Source organism: Nestor notabilis, unplaced genomic scaffold (genome assembly GCF_000696875.1).
Source record: "Nestor notabilis isolate BGI_N333 unplaced genomic scaffold, ASM69687v1 scaffold470, whole genome shotgun sequence".
NCBI classification, from domain to species: Eukaryota; Metazoa; Chordata; class Aves; order Psittaciformes; family Psittacidae; genus Nestor; species Nestor notabilis.
The window spans coordinates 19,129-37,984 of record NW_009912247.1 but is presented as its reverse complement, the minus strand read 5'-3'; the positions used below and the strand labels follow the sequence as shown (position 1 = coordinate 37,984).

General features: G+C 45.5%; 1 protein-coding gene across 1 annotated transcript; it reads right to left on the bottom strand.

Moving 5' to 3' along the window:
- Positions 1-1,668: 1,668 nt before the first annotated feature.
- On the bottom strand, positions 1,669-18,401 carry LOC104408719 (electrogenic sodium bicarbonate cotransporter 1-like; the record flags this gene model as incomplete). Its single annotated transcript, XM_010018404.1, has 2 exons — positions 18,329-18,401; positions 1,669-1,848 (listed from the first exon to the last, which is right to left on the bottom strand). Coding segments are annotated over exons 1-2 (253 nt in total), but the record flags the coding sequence as incomplete, so codon positions are not given.
- Between the last annotated feature and the right edge of the window lie 455 nt (positions 18,402-18,856).

Sequence of the window (18,856 nt, the reverse complement as noted above, 5' to 3'; positions counted from 1 at the left end):
TCCAGTGCCTCACCACCCTCACTGTAAAGAACTTCTTCCTTGCATCTACTCTAAACTTCCCCTGTTTAAGTTTAAAGCCATTACCCCTTGTCCTACCACTACAGTCCCTAACGAAGAGTCCCTCCCCAACATCCTTATAGGCCTCCTTCAGATACTGGAAGGCTGCTAGGAGGTCTCCATGCAGCCTTCTCTTCTCCAGGCTGAACAGCCCCAACTTTCTCAGCCTGTCTTCATACGAGAGGTGCTCCAGCCCCTGATCATCCTCATGGCCTCCTCTGGACTTGCTCCAGCAGCTCCATGTCCTTCTTATGTTGAGGACACCAGAACTGTACACAATACTCCAAGTGAGGCCTCACAAGAGCAGAGCAGAGGGGCAGGATCACCTCCTTTGACCTGCTGGTCACGCTTCTTTTGATACAGCCCAGGATACGGTTGGTTTCTGGGCTCAAGCGCACACTGAAGCTGGTTCATGTCAAGCTTCTCATCAATCACCACCCCCAAGTCCTTCTCTGCAGGGCTGCTCTGAAATAACTGATCTGATCCTCTGCTACTGTCTTTACATGCAGCAACTACCCAGCAACATCATTTTAAAATGAAAAATTGACATAATCAACAACCCCTCCTTGCTCCTCTCTCACACAAGCAGCATTTTCCCCACTTGCCAACAAGTTCTTTGTAATGAAACTCCAACTACCTGGAATTAGCCTCAATAACCTGAGCTATATCATATGCTGGGCTGTTCTGCTATATTCAAACCTTGTTAGCATGTTCCCATTTTAGAAGGCTGTCACCTGCTTCTATTCTCTCATCTGTACTCTCCCACTCCTATTTAAGCAGTCATCCCCCAGATTTCAGAACAAGCTTGTGGCCAACAGAGAAGACAGCAAGAAAAATGGGACTTTATGATAGTCTCCTACGACGTTACCAAAGAGCTGCATAGAGATGACAGAAGATAAAGATCTCTCTCCTCTGCTTATCAATCTCAGTACAAATGGAGTATAAGGCATCCAAAACAGACTTCATCTGCCCAAGAGGTGACATTCAGACATTCAACCCTACAGTATCAGTATGTCCAGACGTACAGTAATGCTACATTTTAATCTTCTTTTTGTTTGCAAAACTTAAAACTGTTTAATTACTGAAGGGAAAAGATTTACTAGCACCACAAGTTAGTGATCCAGTGAAGCCAAATCCCAGGTGGGTATGTTCCCTAGCCTATGGCACTGGTCTTGGTGCTTCTCATCAACCTGCTCCTCCTTGTAAGGCTGTTTCTAGCTGAAGCCATGGGGTGCCTGAGTGCAAGAGAGGGTTCATGTCCTGAGAGTCAGGGCAGAAGCCGAAATAGATCTGTCCAGGCACCTACTCAGTCTTTGCATTTCTTTGCTATTTCTTCACACACAGTGTCAAATTGCTTTTTAAAATTTGGCCTCTTCCTGGCTGCCATTAGCTCAGGAGCCGACTCAGGTGATATGGAAGGATGAAATGTCTGTGCCAGCCTGTGCCTTTTCCAAGCTGCAGCAACCATTTGACAGCAACTGATTAAGACAACTCTGACCCTGCAACATGAGATGTTTCCATGGATCCAGTTTCCTCCTCCGTGACCGGATCAGAAGCAGATCACTAGACAACAGACCATTGTAGTGAGTGACAACTGAAACCAGTACTTACTGAGAGGTTTAAGGATGCTGCTGCTTGTCTCATCAGCGTTCTCTACGTCTGATTTGTCAGAGTAGTTCTCAGAGATTTTCTCCTTTTCTTTCTTCTCTTTGTGCCCAGGTCGTCTTCTGTGACGCCTCCTTCTCCTATAGCTCTTCGGCACATGGACCCCAATGTAGATAGTGTGATGACCTAGGGAACACCAGCACAGCAAACATTAATTTTGACTGCATACACTCTGTGCATCACTGGCCAGGACAGTTCATGCTGTGTTTCATTCAAACAGAGCAGCCAACTACCCTTCTTTGCTGGCCTCCTCTTAATCCTGTGTTTCTTGTCTCCAAACGTGAGCTAGGAGCTCTGCAGCTACCATTCGAAAAGCACTGTTTGTGCAATCATTTCTGCGAGTGCATGCCAGGGCAGATGCTCTGGTAATTACTCTGTCCTTGTGACTCGTTTAAAAATAAAAATAAAACCCATAAAAGGTTTTCACATCACACTCATTCCACAATATTGAATACAGGGAATATGTTATTTTTTTCCATTCGTTTCCCCACAGACATTGGCTTGACTTAACAAGCACCTTGTGCAAACTGAGCCGGCTGCACTGACGAGCTTAGAGGAACCACATTTCTATCACTTGTCTATGTAGTCCACCGTGTAACAAGTGTCAAAGCACCTTTGGGGTATCATAACTCAGCAGATGAGGAAGGCCTACTAAACATAAGTTACTGTCAACTTCTAAGTACTTCACACATTCCAAAATAAAAACTAAGTCATAAAAGAGTAAGCGTCAAATTCCACATGCTGGCTGGAAACCCAAAGTATGCCTCTTCCCTGTCCTCCCGACTTCCATTTCAAACCAAAGCACTGCAACTACATTTGCCAGTTGTTACGTCTTCGTGAGAAGTTTGATCAAAATGTTTTATTTTCAAGGCTTTCTGCACTTCTACTAACCTGGGGTAAATATCTTTCCTTGTGCTTATAGAAAGTATTTACATGTCTTTTTCTGTGTGCAGATAATTCAGACGTCTTGCCGTAAGCTGTAAAAACAGCTCCTTCAGATTCAGCCCCTGATAAATGATAGCTGCATTCTAGGCTTTTGACCAAATTTGGTTTCTCCCTCGTGTCTCAGCATAGGCAAGCAGAGAGTTTCAGATAAACACACATGCCCTATTACTGTCTCAAGTACCTTTATCTGAACGACTGAACTGCAAATGCATGTAAGAACAAATATATTTGTCTGTGGGTACAGTCATTTACTTCTGCTCACAGGGGAGAATTTCTGCACAGTCACTGTCTTGGCCACCTCACATCCAGCTATTCCTGGTGCATGCTTACACCTTGCATGAATGCACAACTACGAAAGCCTCATGTGAGCATAGGAGATGACACATTCAAGACAAGGCAGAGGCTGCAGCTCAAACAGCAGCCTTCGGATCCCAGCATTCGTGACTGCTGTGGCTTTGAACAGGGAGAAGAGATGACTCCAGCACCTACACATATCTGCCACAGAAGATACTCAACTAAAAGACCCTCATGGAATTCATTCTACATACTCCATGATGTGAAAGCACATCATTGCTGAAACCAGATGAGCAAGATGATGGCAACAATAACTAAAGCCAGACAAGATGCAGCCCACCTCTCTTCTGCAGCAGTCATGCTCCCTTTTGCTGAGGAATAAGAATTAAGTTAAGCAAGTAACAGAAGTCATGCCTCACTTGATAAAACAGTCATGCTCTTGAGAAAGCCCTTGCCACTGACCCATCTCCACTAGTTTTCCCTCACTACAGGGAATGCATTGCTCTTCCCTCTCACCTGCGAGCTGCAGCTATCATTATCATTTGTTTTTCAACAGCATGATAAGGTTCTACATGAACCACCTATTTGCAAGACACAGGAAGCTGTTCTGCAAGTGCCAGTGCAAGAGTAAAGCTGGCATCTGCATCCACCCATTAACTTTAATGCTGACATGCATCTCCAATTCCTCACTATGACAAATCCCTCTCTGAGACTGAATAACTGGAAGTTCAGGCACAAAACACCCAATTTCCACAGCAAACTGACTTTTCAATGAAAAACCACCTGCTATGAAGTCTGGAGAGCACTTCCCCTTTTTTGCACTTGAATTTTCACACTGAAAGCCACCAAGGTCTTTTAAAACACTGCTTGACCAAAGCAGCCCTCCTTAATAGCAACTTCAAAATAGCCAACTCAGCTCCCCAAGGGCTTTGTAACTAATGCAATGATGAGCAGTATGCAGGGATGGGGCCAGAAGCGTATGAAAATAGCTCATGCCCTCTCCATATTATACATTGTCTCTCCTAACCATGCATGTTCCATGGCCCAACAAAGCCATTGAGATCCACAGATCTCCAGCAGTGACTCCTTCAAAAGGCAAACCCAGAGGATAAATTAAAAATTTTAAATGCATGCTGTTGAGTTATTTAAATATTTAAAAAGCATCTGAAAAAGTCTGTTTCTAAAACACTGAACTCTTAATTCTCACAGACCAACAAAACGAAAAGGAAAAAAAACTGTTCTCCAGAACGATGAGTTGAAAAACATGCTCATCCCCACTAGGTGTGATACATTTTGGCTCTAATTTGTTACGTGGGAATTGTAATAGACAGCAGAAGCTTGTACAGAAATTCCTTTCTCCCTCACACACACACCAGTGTGACAGAGCCTGTGATGGCCCTGAAACAGATCCCATCATCGCTGGGACATGACCAGAGAAGCTGTGGCTGCCCCATCCCTGGCAGTGTTCAGGGCCAGGTTGGACACAGGGGCTTGGAGCAACCTGCTCTAGTGGAAGGTGTCCCTGCCCATGGCAGGGGGTTGGAACTGGGTGAGTTTTAAGGTCCCTTCCAACCCAAACCAGTCTGTGACTCTATGACTCCATGGTCATTCTGGTGGCTGGAGTGTGCAGCAAGCTTGAGTTTAGGTACTGGTGGGTAACTATGCAGACCAATAAATAGATATTCAGACACAAAGACATACAGTGTCCATGATACCAAGATACAAACTAACAGCTATAAAGACTTAGTGAAAATCTCCCCAAGGGGAGTTGCTGTTACTTTCCTGCCAGAGTTATATAGACTGAGATATTAAAAGTTCTCCACCCCACAAGCATCTCCTGCTGCTGCTGGCAGGGGATGTACAACTGCCCAGTGCAGTACCAGGCACTACTAACTCACCATCTCAGGCAGCAGGACAAAACCAGAAACAGAAATGCAGGGTTGAGCAAGGTCCATCAGGCAGCATAACAGTGGCAGGGGAAAAGGGACCTGCATCTGCTGCCTCCAGCCCAGAGAAACTGGCTCACACCGCAGAGAGAACAAGCAGAGTCACAACATCAACATCAGAGACACCTGCAGAAAGACCTTATGGATCAGCACCTGAAGATAAGATTTAGCTCCAACATGTCAAAGGAAACCAGGAAAACTATTCCAGCAGCTGGGAACATCTGCTTTAACATGGCAGATAGCATAAACAGTGTGTAGGACAGGGAAGGAGAAACCTGATCGGAGCACAAGCAGGGCTGTAGGGTACGGGTGGCTGTGGGACAGACAGAGCAGCAATAGTTGTTTCGAAGGGATTCTTACAGCCAGGATCCAGTATCTGTACTAACACAACGTCCTCCTTCGAATCACTTCAATTCTGCAGTCAGCTTGATAACAGAAAACACATCATAGTAAGCCTGTAGTCTTAATACTTAAATACGCTGCCAACAGAACCGGACAATCTCTTTAATCTTTTGACCATGTGTGCAGAGGACAGACTTAGGTAATACAAAACCGAAGTTGTATACACGCAGGCAAACATCTGCATTACTTAGCTGCTTTTCCCTACTCTGCGAGGCAGAGGCTTACTTAATGTTGGGGGGTTTGTGTCATCCTCCCCCTGCCTGCTCCTCCCAGTCTGTTCAGGGAGGCAGAGCAGGACATTTTCCTGTTCTACGTACTTGAACTGCTTGGCATCTGTTTGTATTGTTGCAAATGCTGAGATAAACTTCTAGGCTCCCTTCCCAAAGCGCCTGGAAGGAAACAATTGACACATACTCTCAATGCACTGGGGTTCTGAGCCATTTCCTACTCACCGGGGTAACAGAGCCTTTCCCATGAGAACCACTGGCTACAAATGGGAATGCCTGATAAATTTAACACAGGAACCACACTACGATCCTACGGCTTGGTGGAGGATGGGGAGCACGGAGCCCAGTGCTAAACTTCTCCCAGCAATCCAGGTCCCACTCAGCCGTAACCTTCCCCTGTACCCAGGACATAGGGAATTGCTCACGTCCTGAGGTCCCCACTGCATCCCCAGCCTTCTCTGGGGGCTGCTCCCATTGCTCTCCCCTAAAAAAAAATGAGCCTCTATGTGCTCCTCGTTAGTTTTAAGAGCTGTTTTGGCTGACTGGAGGGGTGTTTTTCACCACACTGAAATGTAGAGTGAGATGGCTTTTGATCAGACACAATGCAGGTTCCTTTTTGAAGGTCTCTTGATTCATGTTGCTACAGACTTGGGAAGTCCTCCTCTTTCAGCCTGCCAGCCACGGTACAGTATGACAGTAGAGCTGACAGCTGGAGAAGCTGATTGAGGCTAGACCCATACTAACTCTATCTAGATTGAACTGACCTGAAACAGGAGCTGGTAGCAAGAACTGTAGTGAATTTATATATAAATGCCCCATCCCTGGCAGTGTTCAAGGCCAGCTTGGACACAGGGGCTTGGAGCAACCTGCTCTAGTGGAAGGTGTCCCTACCCATGGCAGGGGGTTGGAGCTGGAGGAGCTTTAAGGTCCCTTCCAACACAAACCATCCTGTGATTCCATAAAATCCTGTAGGTAAGATGCACAGCAAGACCTGCAGGACAAAGTGGCACCTCTTCTATCCTACCAGACAGCTGTGGGTCATGGCTTCAGCTACAGCTAGAACTTTTGAAGTTAGCTTCTCATGCCCCAAGAGAAACTTTGCTGTGCAACAAATCCAGAGCAAAATCGTTTCATCTGATTATTAATAGAGCAAGAAGTACTCATCATCATAGAGGTATTTTCCCCCTGGAAAAATTTTGGTTGAAACCACAGCTTTTGCTTTATTAAGAGCTATTAAAGGATAGCAGCTCATGATTCAGAGTCCAGATTTAGAGTTTGGGCACTGAAGACTCCCTGAGTCAGTTATACTGGTGAAAACCCACTCAATATATTACCAAATTTAAGTTGTGTAAAATGCAGCACTCCCTCCCTGCCTGCAAGAATATCTATTCATCTCCTGCCTCCATCCTGGCCAAGCATGGTCTTGTTGAGGTCCTGGCAGTGAAGCTCTCTGAAGCTCAAGCCGTGCATGCCACAAGCTCACATGCTGACCCCAGCAGCGCTCTGGCAGCATGCACAGAAGCAAGCAGGTCCAGACACCCTGCCTCAACAAGCCAGATCCCAAACATACCACCAACACCATTCTATTTTTTCTCTCAGCTATTCCATCTAAGGAAATGTGGGGGTTAAAGAAATGCAGACATAGGAGGGAAATGTACTGAAAAATAAAAACACTTAGAAATCTGCAGGTTTGCAGTTGCCTGACCTGGTGAAGTTTCGGCTACCCACCAGTGACTTGCGTGTGTGTTTAGGCAGCCAAATTTGTGTGTGAGCATATCGTGACCACCTACTACATACATAATCCTGGTCTCCTTTCAGGTACTCACTCCCTATCACTTGCTGAGGTTTGCAGAAAGTTTCACAAGGGTTTTGCAGTAGGAAAAGGCAGGGCCTGCATCAAACACACCAGGATCCTGTACCTATATACCCGCCATTCTGCCCTGTCCACTGCTAAGTGAGGGGTAGCACAGCAGTGAAAGAACCAGGACAAACCTGGCATCGTCAGTGGAGAGCCTGGTTAAATGTATATGACGGAGAGACCTTGGGATCTGCCTGCATGAGAAGTGTGTGCTGGGAGCTTAAGAATTATTCTCTTTCTATGCAATTATGTCAGCTCCAAATTGGAAACATCCCAAGGCCTGAAAGAACAAGCCACGTGGACCTATAGAATAGCTAGTGCTGGAAAGGACCTTAAAATCATCTCGTTCCAATCCCCCTATACAAGCAACAAATGACAAAAACATCTAGAGAGAGAGAAATCTATAGTTTAAGTGCAGAGTTTAAACCTGACACTGCCTAAGACTGTAATTCTCTTTTCAGTCCAGGTATCTACAGCCAAAAGAACAAGCAGAAAGAGATCATTTATGATCCTCTCAATTTTTAAGCACTAAATCTTCCAAGGAGGTGGTGACAGTGGAGTGGCTTTTGCTTAGCAAAACCAAAACTTGGTCATTTGAAGAAAGGAACCAAAAGTTACAGGATCAAAGGATAAAGTCTGCCTGGTGCATAATGTCAAAGAAGGAATTCCTACCACGTGACCAGCATTCTGGGGACTTGGAGCCTGGTCAGACGAGCCAGTAAAGAATCTCAGGCTGGCACCTTGGAAGGAAACAAGATCAAACCCTAACATTAAAAATTTATAAAGCAATGAAAATGAGCTGAGCATTAGCAGTTTTCATCTGGCCCTTGTTTTTACTTTCAGTGCTCCTTTCCAAAGAAGAGGGAGAGTCACATTAAACCCCATCAGGCTTGGACAGGCTGATGTGGTTACAGCTGACATGTCTACACAGCCAATGTCTTTCCCCAAGCCCTGGCTGCTTTCAGCTCCCACACTGGGCAGTCATGTGTACCTGGGCTCTCGGAGAAGATGGGACAGATATTCAGGTGGCCTGAAGGGCTTTGCTCTGGATGCCCAAGACGTTTAAGTCTAGGCCATGGCTCACCTCTAACAAGACACAGGCAGATCAAGGTGTACCCTTCTCTGCCCATCTCCATAGCCTAACTGTCAGCCTCTTTCCTGGATGGGACTGAAACGCAGCATACCCTCAGGCCAGGGCAGCTTCACCTCTTCGTGTGGCTTCCCAACACAGACCAGCAGCGCATGGCTTTCACGCCTGCTACTAATGGGTTGCTACCTTGATGATGACTTGCTCCATGAGGTGTCTAACCTTGAGGAACATGCACCCATGGCAGCTCCCAAGTCACACAAGACCATCAGGGGATGCAGCCCACCACGTGCTTCATCATCAGAAGATGGCATGGCGTGGCACAGCACAGCATACCTCTGAGGCCAAGAAGGAGTGGTGGTGGAAGGGTACTTCTTGTTTTGTGTGAGAATCCAAGGAAATAAATGACAAAAAGCTGACAGCCCAGAAGGACAAATAAATCACAGGGATGATCCATTTTAAAGGGGAGATACTAAAAGTAGCACTAAGCAAGTCCCAAACTAAGCCCTGCTTAGTTTCCAATCAGCTCAAGAAATAAGAACAAATGGCCATGCCGTCACGTGCTGAGTGCCCTTGATGCTACCTGATTTTGAAGGGTTAGAGGTGCTGGTGCCAGCAGAGAAGCAGGGTCCTCCACCCCAACCAGCTCCACCTCCCAGGGCACAGCCTCAGAGAACCATCTGCACCCCTGGAACAGAGTAAACTCTCCCAGTCTCTTCTACACATATTATCATATTTCACCTAAAAATGTGCCCAGAGCAATCAGAAAGAGCATTAATTTCCACACAGATGAAAACACAAGTTACAAAATCTGCAGACCACTGGGAATATTTTCAGTGATACATCAGGAAGATGTAAATTCAGAGTAGGAGAACAGAGATGGAAATTCATAAGACCCGTGGGTGAACATGGCTGGTTCATGCACTAAAACCATGGACTATGATGATTTTCCCTAGCACTGTCTAAGAGCTAAGTGCTATTCTTACTAATGCATATAAACAAAGGTATTGAATCTCCAAAGAAAACAAAACCAAGCCAGAACCAGCTCTCTAGATGGGCTGACCTGGCTCATCCCTCAGAACCCACAAGGTTTTCAGAGCATCCTGATAGTCAAGTGACTGATTTTCCTCATGAGTAAAAACTTGTCCATCAGGTAAACAGCAGAAGGATTCACTGAGCACTTTGTTGAAATTTGGGTGAAATCTCAACAAGCTAACATACCAGGTGGAGTTAAAGCAGATCCAGATCCCACAGCAGAACCACAGGAAAGATGCATTTCCTTCCAAAGAAAGGACAGGCCTCACAGACTCAGCTCTTTCCATCTCAGTAATGATTTTACTAGTGCAGAAACATACTTGTGTGTCTTACAGTGGTGATGCCTGGGCACAAAGTCACCTCTCTGGAAGAGGTTCTCATTAAGGGAACACAAGGTCTTTGGAGGGACTGAGCTCAGACTGCCACAGCAATAGCAGGTGGATGGCTGGAGTTGGACAAAGGATGCTGGATAAGACTGGCTGGGAGAGGCAGAAGAAATTGTGTCTGTATGGAAAAGACTGGAATAAAGTAGCACAAGTCTGTAATCAGGTAGCTGAAAAAAACTGAGATCAGGAAGGCCCTCGGGCATAAGGGCTTTTAAAACAATAGTAGAGTGCAACTGACTAATTCTTTCATGGTATGTGGTAGTTGGCCAAAGACAAGGGTCAATGTGAACCCATCAGGCGACAGGACCAAATACTTGCAATAGGATAAGCATAAGGTTGAGTAGGGCGTTCACAACCTAATAAATACCCTCTGGAGAACAGCCTGCAATGGAAGAGATGCAGTAAAGGGCAAGAAAAAAAAAAAAGGAAAGCAGAAGCTCCACAAGAGACAAAACCCCAGCTACTAAGCAACTGATAGATTAAATTGGAAGGTACAAGATTAGAAACAACAAAGCTCTCTGCCAGCTCTGACAAAAGAACCCCAAATCTGTGGCTAAGATGAAAGTATTCAAGTGAGGACCTAGCATCAGCAATGAAGATGCAGTTATTTAAATCGAGCAGAGAACTTGTCCAAAGATCATTTTATGTATTTGTATTACCACACGCTGTATCTTTATATAGAACCTTTTACTAAAATCACTACAAGAGGCAGGGAACTGAGCCGTGTAGGGGATGACAGCATGGAAACGAGATTTTTCTTCCTTCTTTTATGGCACCACACTTCTAGAATGTCAATATCCTCAAAAGGTCAGTTTAATCTTTATGTAAAGTGACCTCTGCCGTCTTTAAAAGGTTCCCACGTAACAACACTATAGTTAGCCAGCAGAAAAGTCCTCCTGGACACCTGTCTAAAGCTGGCACTTCTCTGTTTCAATACCCACCAATGACCCAGGCTTGAACTGCCAGATTCCTCCAGTGAAGCACGTTTAAAAGGTGTGTTAGCAATGTGCCCTGAAGAAGAGGATGGCTCCAAAAGATGAAGCTCACATAAAATCAAGTCAAGAACATCTAAATAGGTAGAGAAAATTAAAAAATGAGGTCTTCATCTGACTTCTTGAAGATCCTACAAAGCCTGTTTGTTTACAAGGAGCAGACCAAGTCAGTCACCAAAAACTATACCAGGAACTAACCAGAATACAAAGCCCAGAAGACACACATTGGTGACAGCTATAAGGTACTGCTCCGTGACAGTAAAATATAATGAAGTTGGCAATGAATTAATGCATGGACATTGTTTAGACAGAACAACAAACATGTGTTTGAGGTATTCTCACTGAGCTTTATAGAGGCCGTTGCGAGACTTTTTCTTACCCACAACCCCATAAGCTGCTTTTCTTTCCCTCTTCTTCGGAGCTGTGGGAAGTTACAGAAGCCACCGAAACTGTCCTGCTGTGATCTGATCTAATCTTGCCAGTACTGCTTGGATTCCACAGAAAGAAAAGGAAGACTGAACTCCTAATCACCACCAATGACTGCACAGAATAGCATGTTGTCCAAAGCCTGAAGAACAAACAGCAAAGGCTGGGCACAGGTTAGCAACAAAACCAAGATATTTAACTGCAGTGTGGCAGGCAGAGATCTACTGAAGCCACCACCCTGTTTCCTTGGGTTTGCCAAGTGCCAGGCAGCTCATACTAAGCCCTCCTACCCGCCCAAAGGAAAAGAAGGGACAGACCTTCATGAAGGCTGAGACTGAACTAGTGTACAGATTGCAGTTACCCTAGCAAGCTATAGAAACAGCCCTAGCATCAGTTTCCAGATTAAGCCCAGCTCCACCAGGTCTGGGCACACAGATAAGAGAGGGAAGGCCACTCCTGTGTTCCCTAGCTACATGAAGACTGTGCCTGTTTGACGTGGCCAACCTTGAAGGGACCCAGCCCTGACACGAGGTCAGGTATCTTCCACTTTCTGCCTCAGTATCTCTCCCTGTTTGCCGAGTGGGTTCTGTCATTTACCTTCACTACGTCTCTATGCCTCGATTTATGGCACGGAGTACGTCTCTCAAAAGTCTGTCCACGCAGTGAACAGGCAAAAACCATGCCAAGAGTTAGCTCAATGCAGCCAAACAGAGCAAACACCAGCAGTGCACATCTTAAAACTGCAACTGGGGCTGCCCAACACATTTTGTGACCTTCTCGTTTTAAATGCCTCAGAAAAATTCCAGAAGGGCATTTGGGGCTCACATCTGAGCACAGGCTGACTCGGTTCTTCAATCTCCATGCTGAACTGTCATATCCACTACTACTGTACCTTAAAAAGAGCTCTTGGGCAGAGGAAGGTATATACAACGGGTGGGAGAAGACAGTTCAACAAGCCTAGACTTGAATCCTAACTGAAATGATGCAGGAGAGGACCAAACCATCACATAAACAGCAGCTGCACAACTGCACCACCATATATAATATACACTGATGCTGGGCAGCAGCTACAGGAACTGAAGCACGAATTAAGAGAGGGCTTAAAAGTGACCTTTGTAGAGCCATTATCGTGAGCACACTGAGACAACGGAGGGACATACCCATGGACTGGACTGCTGCACACTGTTCAAGCTCCTGCTCTCTCTTGATGGGGACCAGCAGCTTCACGATGGCCCCAGCTACTGAAAACATCCACCCAGGGAAGTTGCTCTCACCACAGGCTGTAAGGGAGGCCACCTTTCTTATTAGCATGGCCCTCAGCTGATGACTGTTTCTAAACTGATCAGAGATAGGGAAAAGCCCATCACTACCAGAATGAATCATACCATAGATTCACAGAATAGTTTGGGTTTGAAGGGACCTTTTAAAGACCATGTAGTCCAATCCCCTGCCACAGGCAGAGACACCTTCCACTAGACCAGGTTGCTCCAAGCCTCATACAACCTAGCCTTGAACACTGCCAGGGATGGGGCAGCCACATGGTATGGAATGGTACGGAAACACTCTTCTTCCCTACCACATACCCTACACGCACAGCATGTGTGAGCGCAAAACTTATCGCCACCTAAAAGAAAACACCACCTTCCCTTCACAACGGGCAAACCACATCACATATTGACTCAGCTGTTCTTACAACATTTTCTCCATTCCTCCTGTGTGCACAGCCAACTTATCACTACCTGCTGCAAAATCAGTTCATCGTCCTCTACACTTGGAGCGCGGTTTTTCCCACGGAGCTCAGTGCAGGCAGGCATCAACACATTCTACCATAACCCCAGCAACTTGAAAGCTAACGCTGATGCCTGACAACAGATGAAAGACATCTGCAGTGACCAGAACAGTGTCCCATGCAGGGATGGGGCACACAGATGCCTCCTGGAACCTGTCAGTAGCAAGCACACTCACAGATTCATCACTCTTCATCAGGGACTGTAGTGACAGGACAAGGGGGAAAGGACTCAAACTTACACAAGGGAAGTTTAGACTAAACATTAGGCAGAAGCTCTTCCCTGTGAGGGTGCTGAGGCGCTGGCACAGGGTGCCCAGAGAAGCTGTGGCTGCCCCATCCCTGGCAGTGTTCAAGGCCAGGTCGGACACAGGGGCTTGGAGCAACTTGCTCTAGTGGAAGGTGTCCCTGCCCGGGGCAGGGGGGTGGGACTGAGTGAGATTTAAGGCCCCTTCCAACCCAAACCAGTCAGTGATTCTATGATTTACTAGCATCCAGCTAACCAGTGACCCAAAAGTGATATTATCCTAACGACAAAAATTTCTGAACCACTTCATGAGTGACTGGTATTTCACCAGACCTCACAGCATTTGTACTACTGACTTAATCAACACACACTCAAAAACCTCTCCCAGCTTCTCCTCAGGGATTTACCATATTCTCAAAAGTCTGCAGTGAAGTCATAGCACTTCACAGAGTCCTTTTCATCTATGACAAACCAGTTAACAGCACATTTCAGTGTCCTGCCAAACATCAGGGAGAATTAAAGCTGGAAAGTAGCTCTTCTGAAGCCTTTCAACCAGACACTTGAAAGCTGAGAAAATCCAAACTACCCATCTTGGTTTTCCTGGTGCAGCACTTAGGTTCCATTCCTTGCCTGCCATTCCCAAGTTGTGCCAACTGTCATATGGAAAGAGAGCAAAAAGGCAGTGCCCAAGTCCTCAGTGTCTTGCTTTTGCACCAGCAAAGCCTGACTCTGTTTTACCAAAGCAAAACACAGCCTATTTTATCTCCTCATATAAATTAAAGGTACCAAAGAATATTAATGAAGTACATTCTGTGCTGAGACTTTATCTGGTTTATTTTTAAATCATATTTCTTTCAGAAGCAATTAAAAACTCTAACTGACATGAAACAGGTCTTCTCGTTATTTCCGAGAATGGTGAAGGTCTGCCCACAGCCAGGGATCAAAACCTGAGGGTGAGGCTGAGAGGTGAGAAGAAAAAGAAAACAAAGGAACTGGGTAAACAGAGCTCATTTCTCCTGCCTTCTGCCTGCTGTTAATAAAGGTAAAGATTTTCACAGTTCTCCTGACCCTTTCAACCTCTCTCCTTATTGATCCAAGCACCAAGTAATCATCGCAGGCTTATGGCATCACACAGCGTTCTACCAGCAAAGAGCAATGACACAACAGGGTCAAGAATAGAAACCGAGGAGGTGGAACACACGGGGAGCAGCCAGCTAGGATGGAAGAAGTAGTTACAGAAAGTCATTATGAAATCCCTGGTTTAGGCTCTCTAAGTAGTAAATACCATAACAGGATGCATGAAAAAGTGTCCACTGCAACAGCGTTTTTCCCCTGAATTCGCCCCTACAACAGCAGTATGTAAGAGATGCTCTAGACCTTTACTTTGCAAATCACCTGACAAAACACCTGAGAGGAATGCTGGTCCCCAACTCCTAATACAAGAAGCCAAAATGCTCCTGAGGCCTTCCAGCAGTGCAATTGCCAGACTTGAAATCAAGCATCCTCCACCCCGCTGTGAAGTCAGGGCGGTAGCAAGCCTGGGGGAAGTTGGGCTTAAAGAGCCAAGAATACCTTATCTCAAAGGATAAGGTGGAGCTTTACTTTTCCCCTCTTGCAAAATTGGTTATTAAGTAATCTGTTTATGGCACACACAGGAGCATTCCGAACACTGGCATTACAGCGAGACATCGTTACCTTCAAGGAAAGGAACGTGCAGTGCTCAAAATGAATGGGAATGGATTTCTCACACAGGAGGTTCAGCTTAGGGCAGTGCCTCTTCCTATTTCTACCAAAAAACCCTACATTTTCCTGCTTGCACTTCTTCCACACTCCAAACCATACCCAGGCGAATACCTTGTCTCAGCAAGTCACATTTCTGGGTACTTAAGTTCAACAGCAGTGATGGCCAATGGCAGGGGGTTGGAACTAAGATGATCTTTAAGGTCCCTTCCAATGCAAAACATTCCATGATTTTATAAGTAACATGCACTGAATTAATTGATTAAGCCCTCCCAAGGACATACCTTTGTCAGGTGTGTATGGTTGCCACTACGTAACATTTACTCAGCAAGGGCATGAATGACAACTGCCCCATGCTGAAGATGTCCCAACATCCTACTAACCAGAAATGCCTGGCTTTCCCCCTCTTCAAAAAGCAACAACTTTCCTCAGTAGAGTTATGCTCTTCTGCTCAGTTTCTTGTTTCCCTCCAAGTTTACTGAAATTAAGAGTAGCTTTAAAGAGCCCTCCTGAGAAATTTGATCAATATTGACTTTTAGGTGCAAAAAAGTTACTGGAAGAGGAATGGAAAGAAGAGAGCTTTATGATCTGTCTGTTGTTTCCTCATGCAAGTAGGCTAAAAATGAAAACTATCAGAAAAATACGATCTATCTGGACGTAACAATTCCACTCACTGTTTCCTTCCTCTACTGAAAGACTTTTAGAAAAGCAATTTATCACCATGACAGGGAAGCAGCAGAAGTAACGGAGAGCACTTTGGAGCTAACACCTTCAGGTCTCTAGACAAATGCTCTCCTACTTGAAACCACTCCATTTGCAGTGCAGAAATCTAGCAGAGACACTTAAAAGCACCTGCACTGAGTGTCAGCCAAAGGTCTTCTATCCTACGTTTTATTTAGCCCTTCCACTGGATCTTTTTAGCCTTTCCATTAGATCTTAAACTGAAAAAGAGTAGATTTAGATTAGATATAAAGAAGCTCTTCCCTGTGAGGGTGCTGAGGCCCTGGCACAGGTTGCCTAGAGAAGCTGTGGCTGCCCCATCCCTGGCAGTGTTCAAGGCCAGGTTGGACACAAGGGCTTGGAGCGACCTGCTCTAGTGGAAGGTGTCCCTGCCCGGGGCAGGGGGTTGGAACTGGATGGTCTTTAAAAGGTCCCTTCAAGCCCAAACCAGTCTGTAAGTCTATAATTCACTCTATACATGCAGAATATGACTGTACATGGAGTGCGTGTGTGCACGTTAGATATGCACATACATTAAGTGTACTTACACACAGGGTGAATATCTGTGTAGTAAGGTAGATGTAGCTGAGAGCATGCCTCAAATCCTGGAACAATTTAGGTTGGAAGTCTGCCCCTCTAAGGCAAATGAGATCTCTTCAAAGTACCTTTAATGATTACCTGGCACTGTGGTAATGCCCCATATTTGCCAGGTATGCTATGAATTCTGTCCCAGTCCAGAGGAGTGGAGTGGCTGAGCAGCAACTCACCATACATGCACCACACATTCATGGTGACCCTGACAGATCCTACAGCATAAACCCTGGCCCCACCACAGCCAGCGGCCTCTTTTGGGATGCAGCCAGGTCGTTCACAGAAGCCTGGTGACAATCAAGGCACTGCCTCCAGCACACGCAAGGGAATTAGCTGGTTACACAGCTCCCATCTCTCTGGAGGCTCAGACAAGCAGCTTCAGTTCCGAGAGGCTGTCGTATGTAATTAGAAATACTTGCTTCACCTCCTCTTCTCCTTCTTCCTCTCCTGAACTGCAGCTGGTCTGTTAGCCCAACTACACCAAACGAGGGTACCTACCTCAGAACACGGAGATAAACACACCACATCTACAAATATGTATTTAAGTACTAACCACAGCCTTTTTCAAGCACCTGCAGACAGTTCAATGGACATTCCCACACTGTCCCTCAAAACAAGTTGTGTCATATTCCTGGAGTGTCGCTCAGGGGCAATACGCACCCCAACAGCACATGGCCATGTTTAAGACAGTAAAATGCAAGAAATAGTCTCCCTCTTTCCAGTTTTGAGCGTCTCTGCTGTGCCAAAGTATCAGTTATTCTACGAGTGATAGGCTAATACAAACCCACTGTCATTCCGACCCTGCAGACGGCAAATGGCCTAATTAAACCCAACATGAAGATTCACAGCCACTGAGCACAGATTACTCAACAGAATAATCTGTTCTCCTCCAAGAGAGGAAGAGAACACAGGCTTTTTGATGGCAAGGACCAGCTTCGTTTGCTGGACACGTTCTAATTCATCGTTTTGGAGATAATTTTCTTTCATACTTCTTGATCCTTCACCATGCATTGCCAGTGACAATGACATGGCTGGAACCCTACAGCTTTCAAAACATTTTAAACCACAGACATCTGTTACTAAATAAAGAAATTAGCACAAAATAATATACTTAAGAAGGGAATGCCAGCACTGTGAGGTGAACACTGGCCTCCTTTCCCTTCTAGGCACCTACCATCCTTTCCTCCTTCTCCTCCACTAGCTCATCAAGCACGCGGTCAACTGATCCTCATGAACCAAGAAAAAGAGAATCTGCTGCAAATAATTCATTCCTATCAGCTTAATAATTTCACACACACAACCTTAAATTTCTTGAAATCACTTCTACCTTCGGGATGTCACAACATTCTTAGTTAGAAAATAAAAACACTTTCAAAGGATTTCCTAAAAAGTGAGGAAACTGTGACCTGTTAAAAAGTTCCCTTTCAAAGGAAAAAACCTTCTCTTGATGCCTCCTAAGCCAAAAGCATCACCCAGGCAAACATCCACTTGCTGCCTTATGCCCACCCCCAACACTCAGTACAAATTCAGCTGGTTTTTCCAGTTCACATCTCCTTCTGTGACGTCTGCCACTGTATTCCAGCACCTCCAGGTGATCTGCAACATGGCAAAAACTATATTCATAGAGGAAAGAAATGCAAATAACTCTGATATTTCACAGCCACTATGGAAAGCACTGCAAAAAGGACTTGGTGGGGGGTGGAAATGTGTGCCAGCAGCATACAGTGACATTCGCTCCTCAACTGAAAAAGAGGATTTCTTTAACAAGTCAGTTTTACCCCAATCAAGCTTCCTAGTGTTTCAATTTTAGGATCAATTACTCGGCAGAACAAAGGTGCCCTTTTTCTCTGCTATCCAACCATGCCCATCTTACACGCAAAATTGTGAAGGCACCACTCCTCCCCAGCAGTCCAAGGTCTCTTACCTTCCACTTCTTCTTCATCACATACGTGTTTAAGGAAGGAAGCCCCTCTGTCCAGTACTGCCTCGTCCTCCATCCTGTAGTAATAGAAAAGAAAAAAGGAATGCTCAGACTTCTCCTGGAGCGAGCTGTTTGAACCAGCCCAGGTCCTGGGCAGGTTAACTTGCAAGCTGTTGCTCATGTTCCTGTGGGCACTGCTGTTCTCCTTCCCGAGCCTGCTGTTCCTTCATAGAGCTCCTTTCAGATGGCGTTTGGTTTAAGCTGGCCTCACGTAGCTCGAATTCTAACCTTGAGAGGACATCAGTGGTGACAGGTGGGAGAAAGGTAATCCTGGCTACAAAGCTCTGAGGTTTTTCCTGCTTCTTGTTCCTTTTTTTTTTCCTTTCTCCTTTTTCTTTTTTCCCTAAAAAAGGATGTATGGACACACAGGCAAGTCTGAGACTATCTATGCAATAGCCAAGAGTCTGTGGGATCCCAGTTTCTCTTTTAAGCTCTTCCAGAAGACCGTGATGGCAGAACCCCGCTCACGAG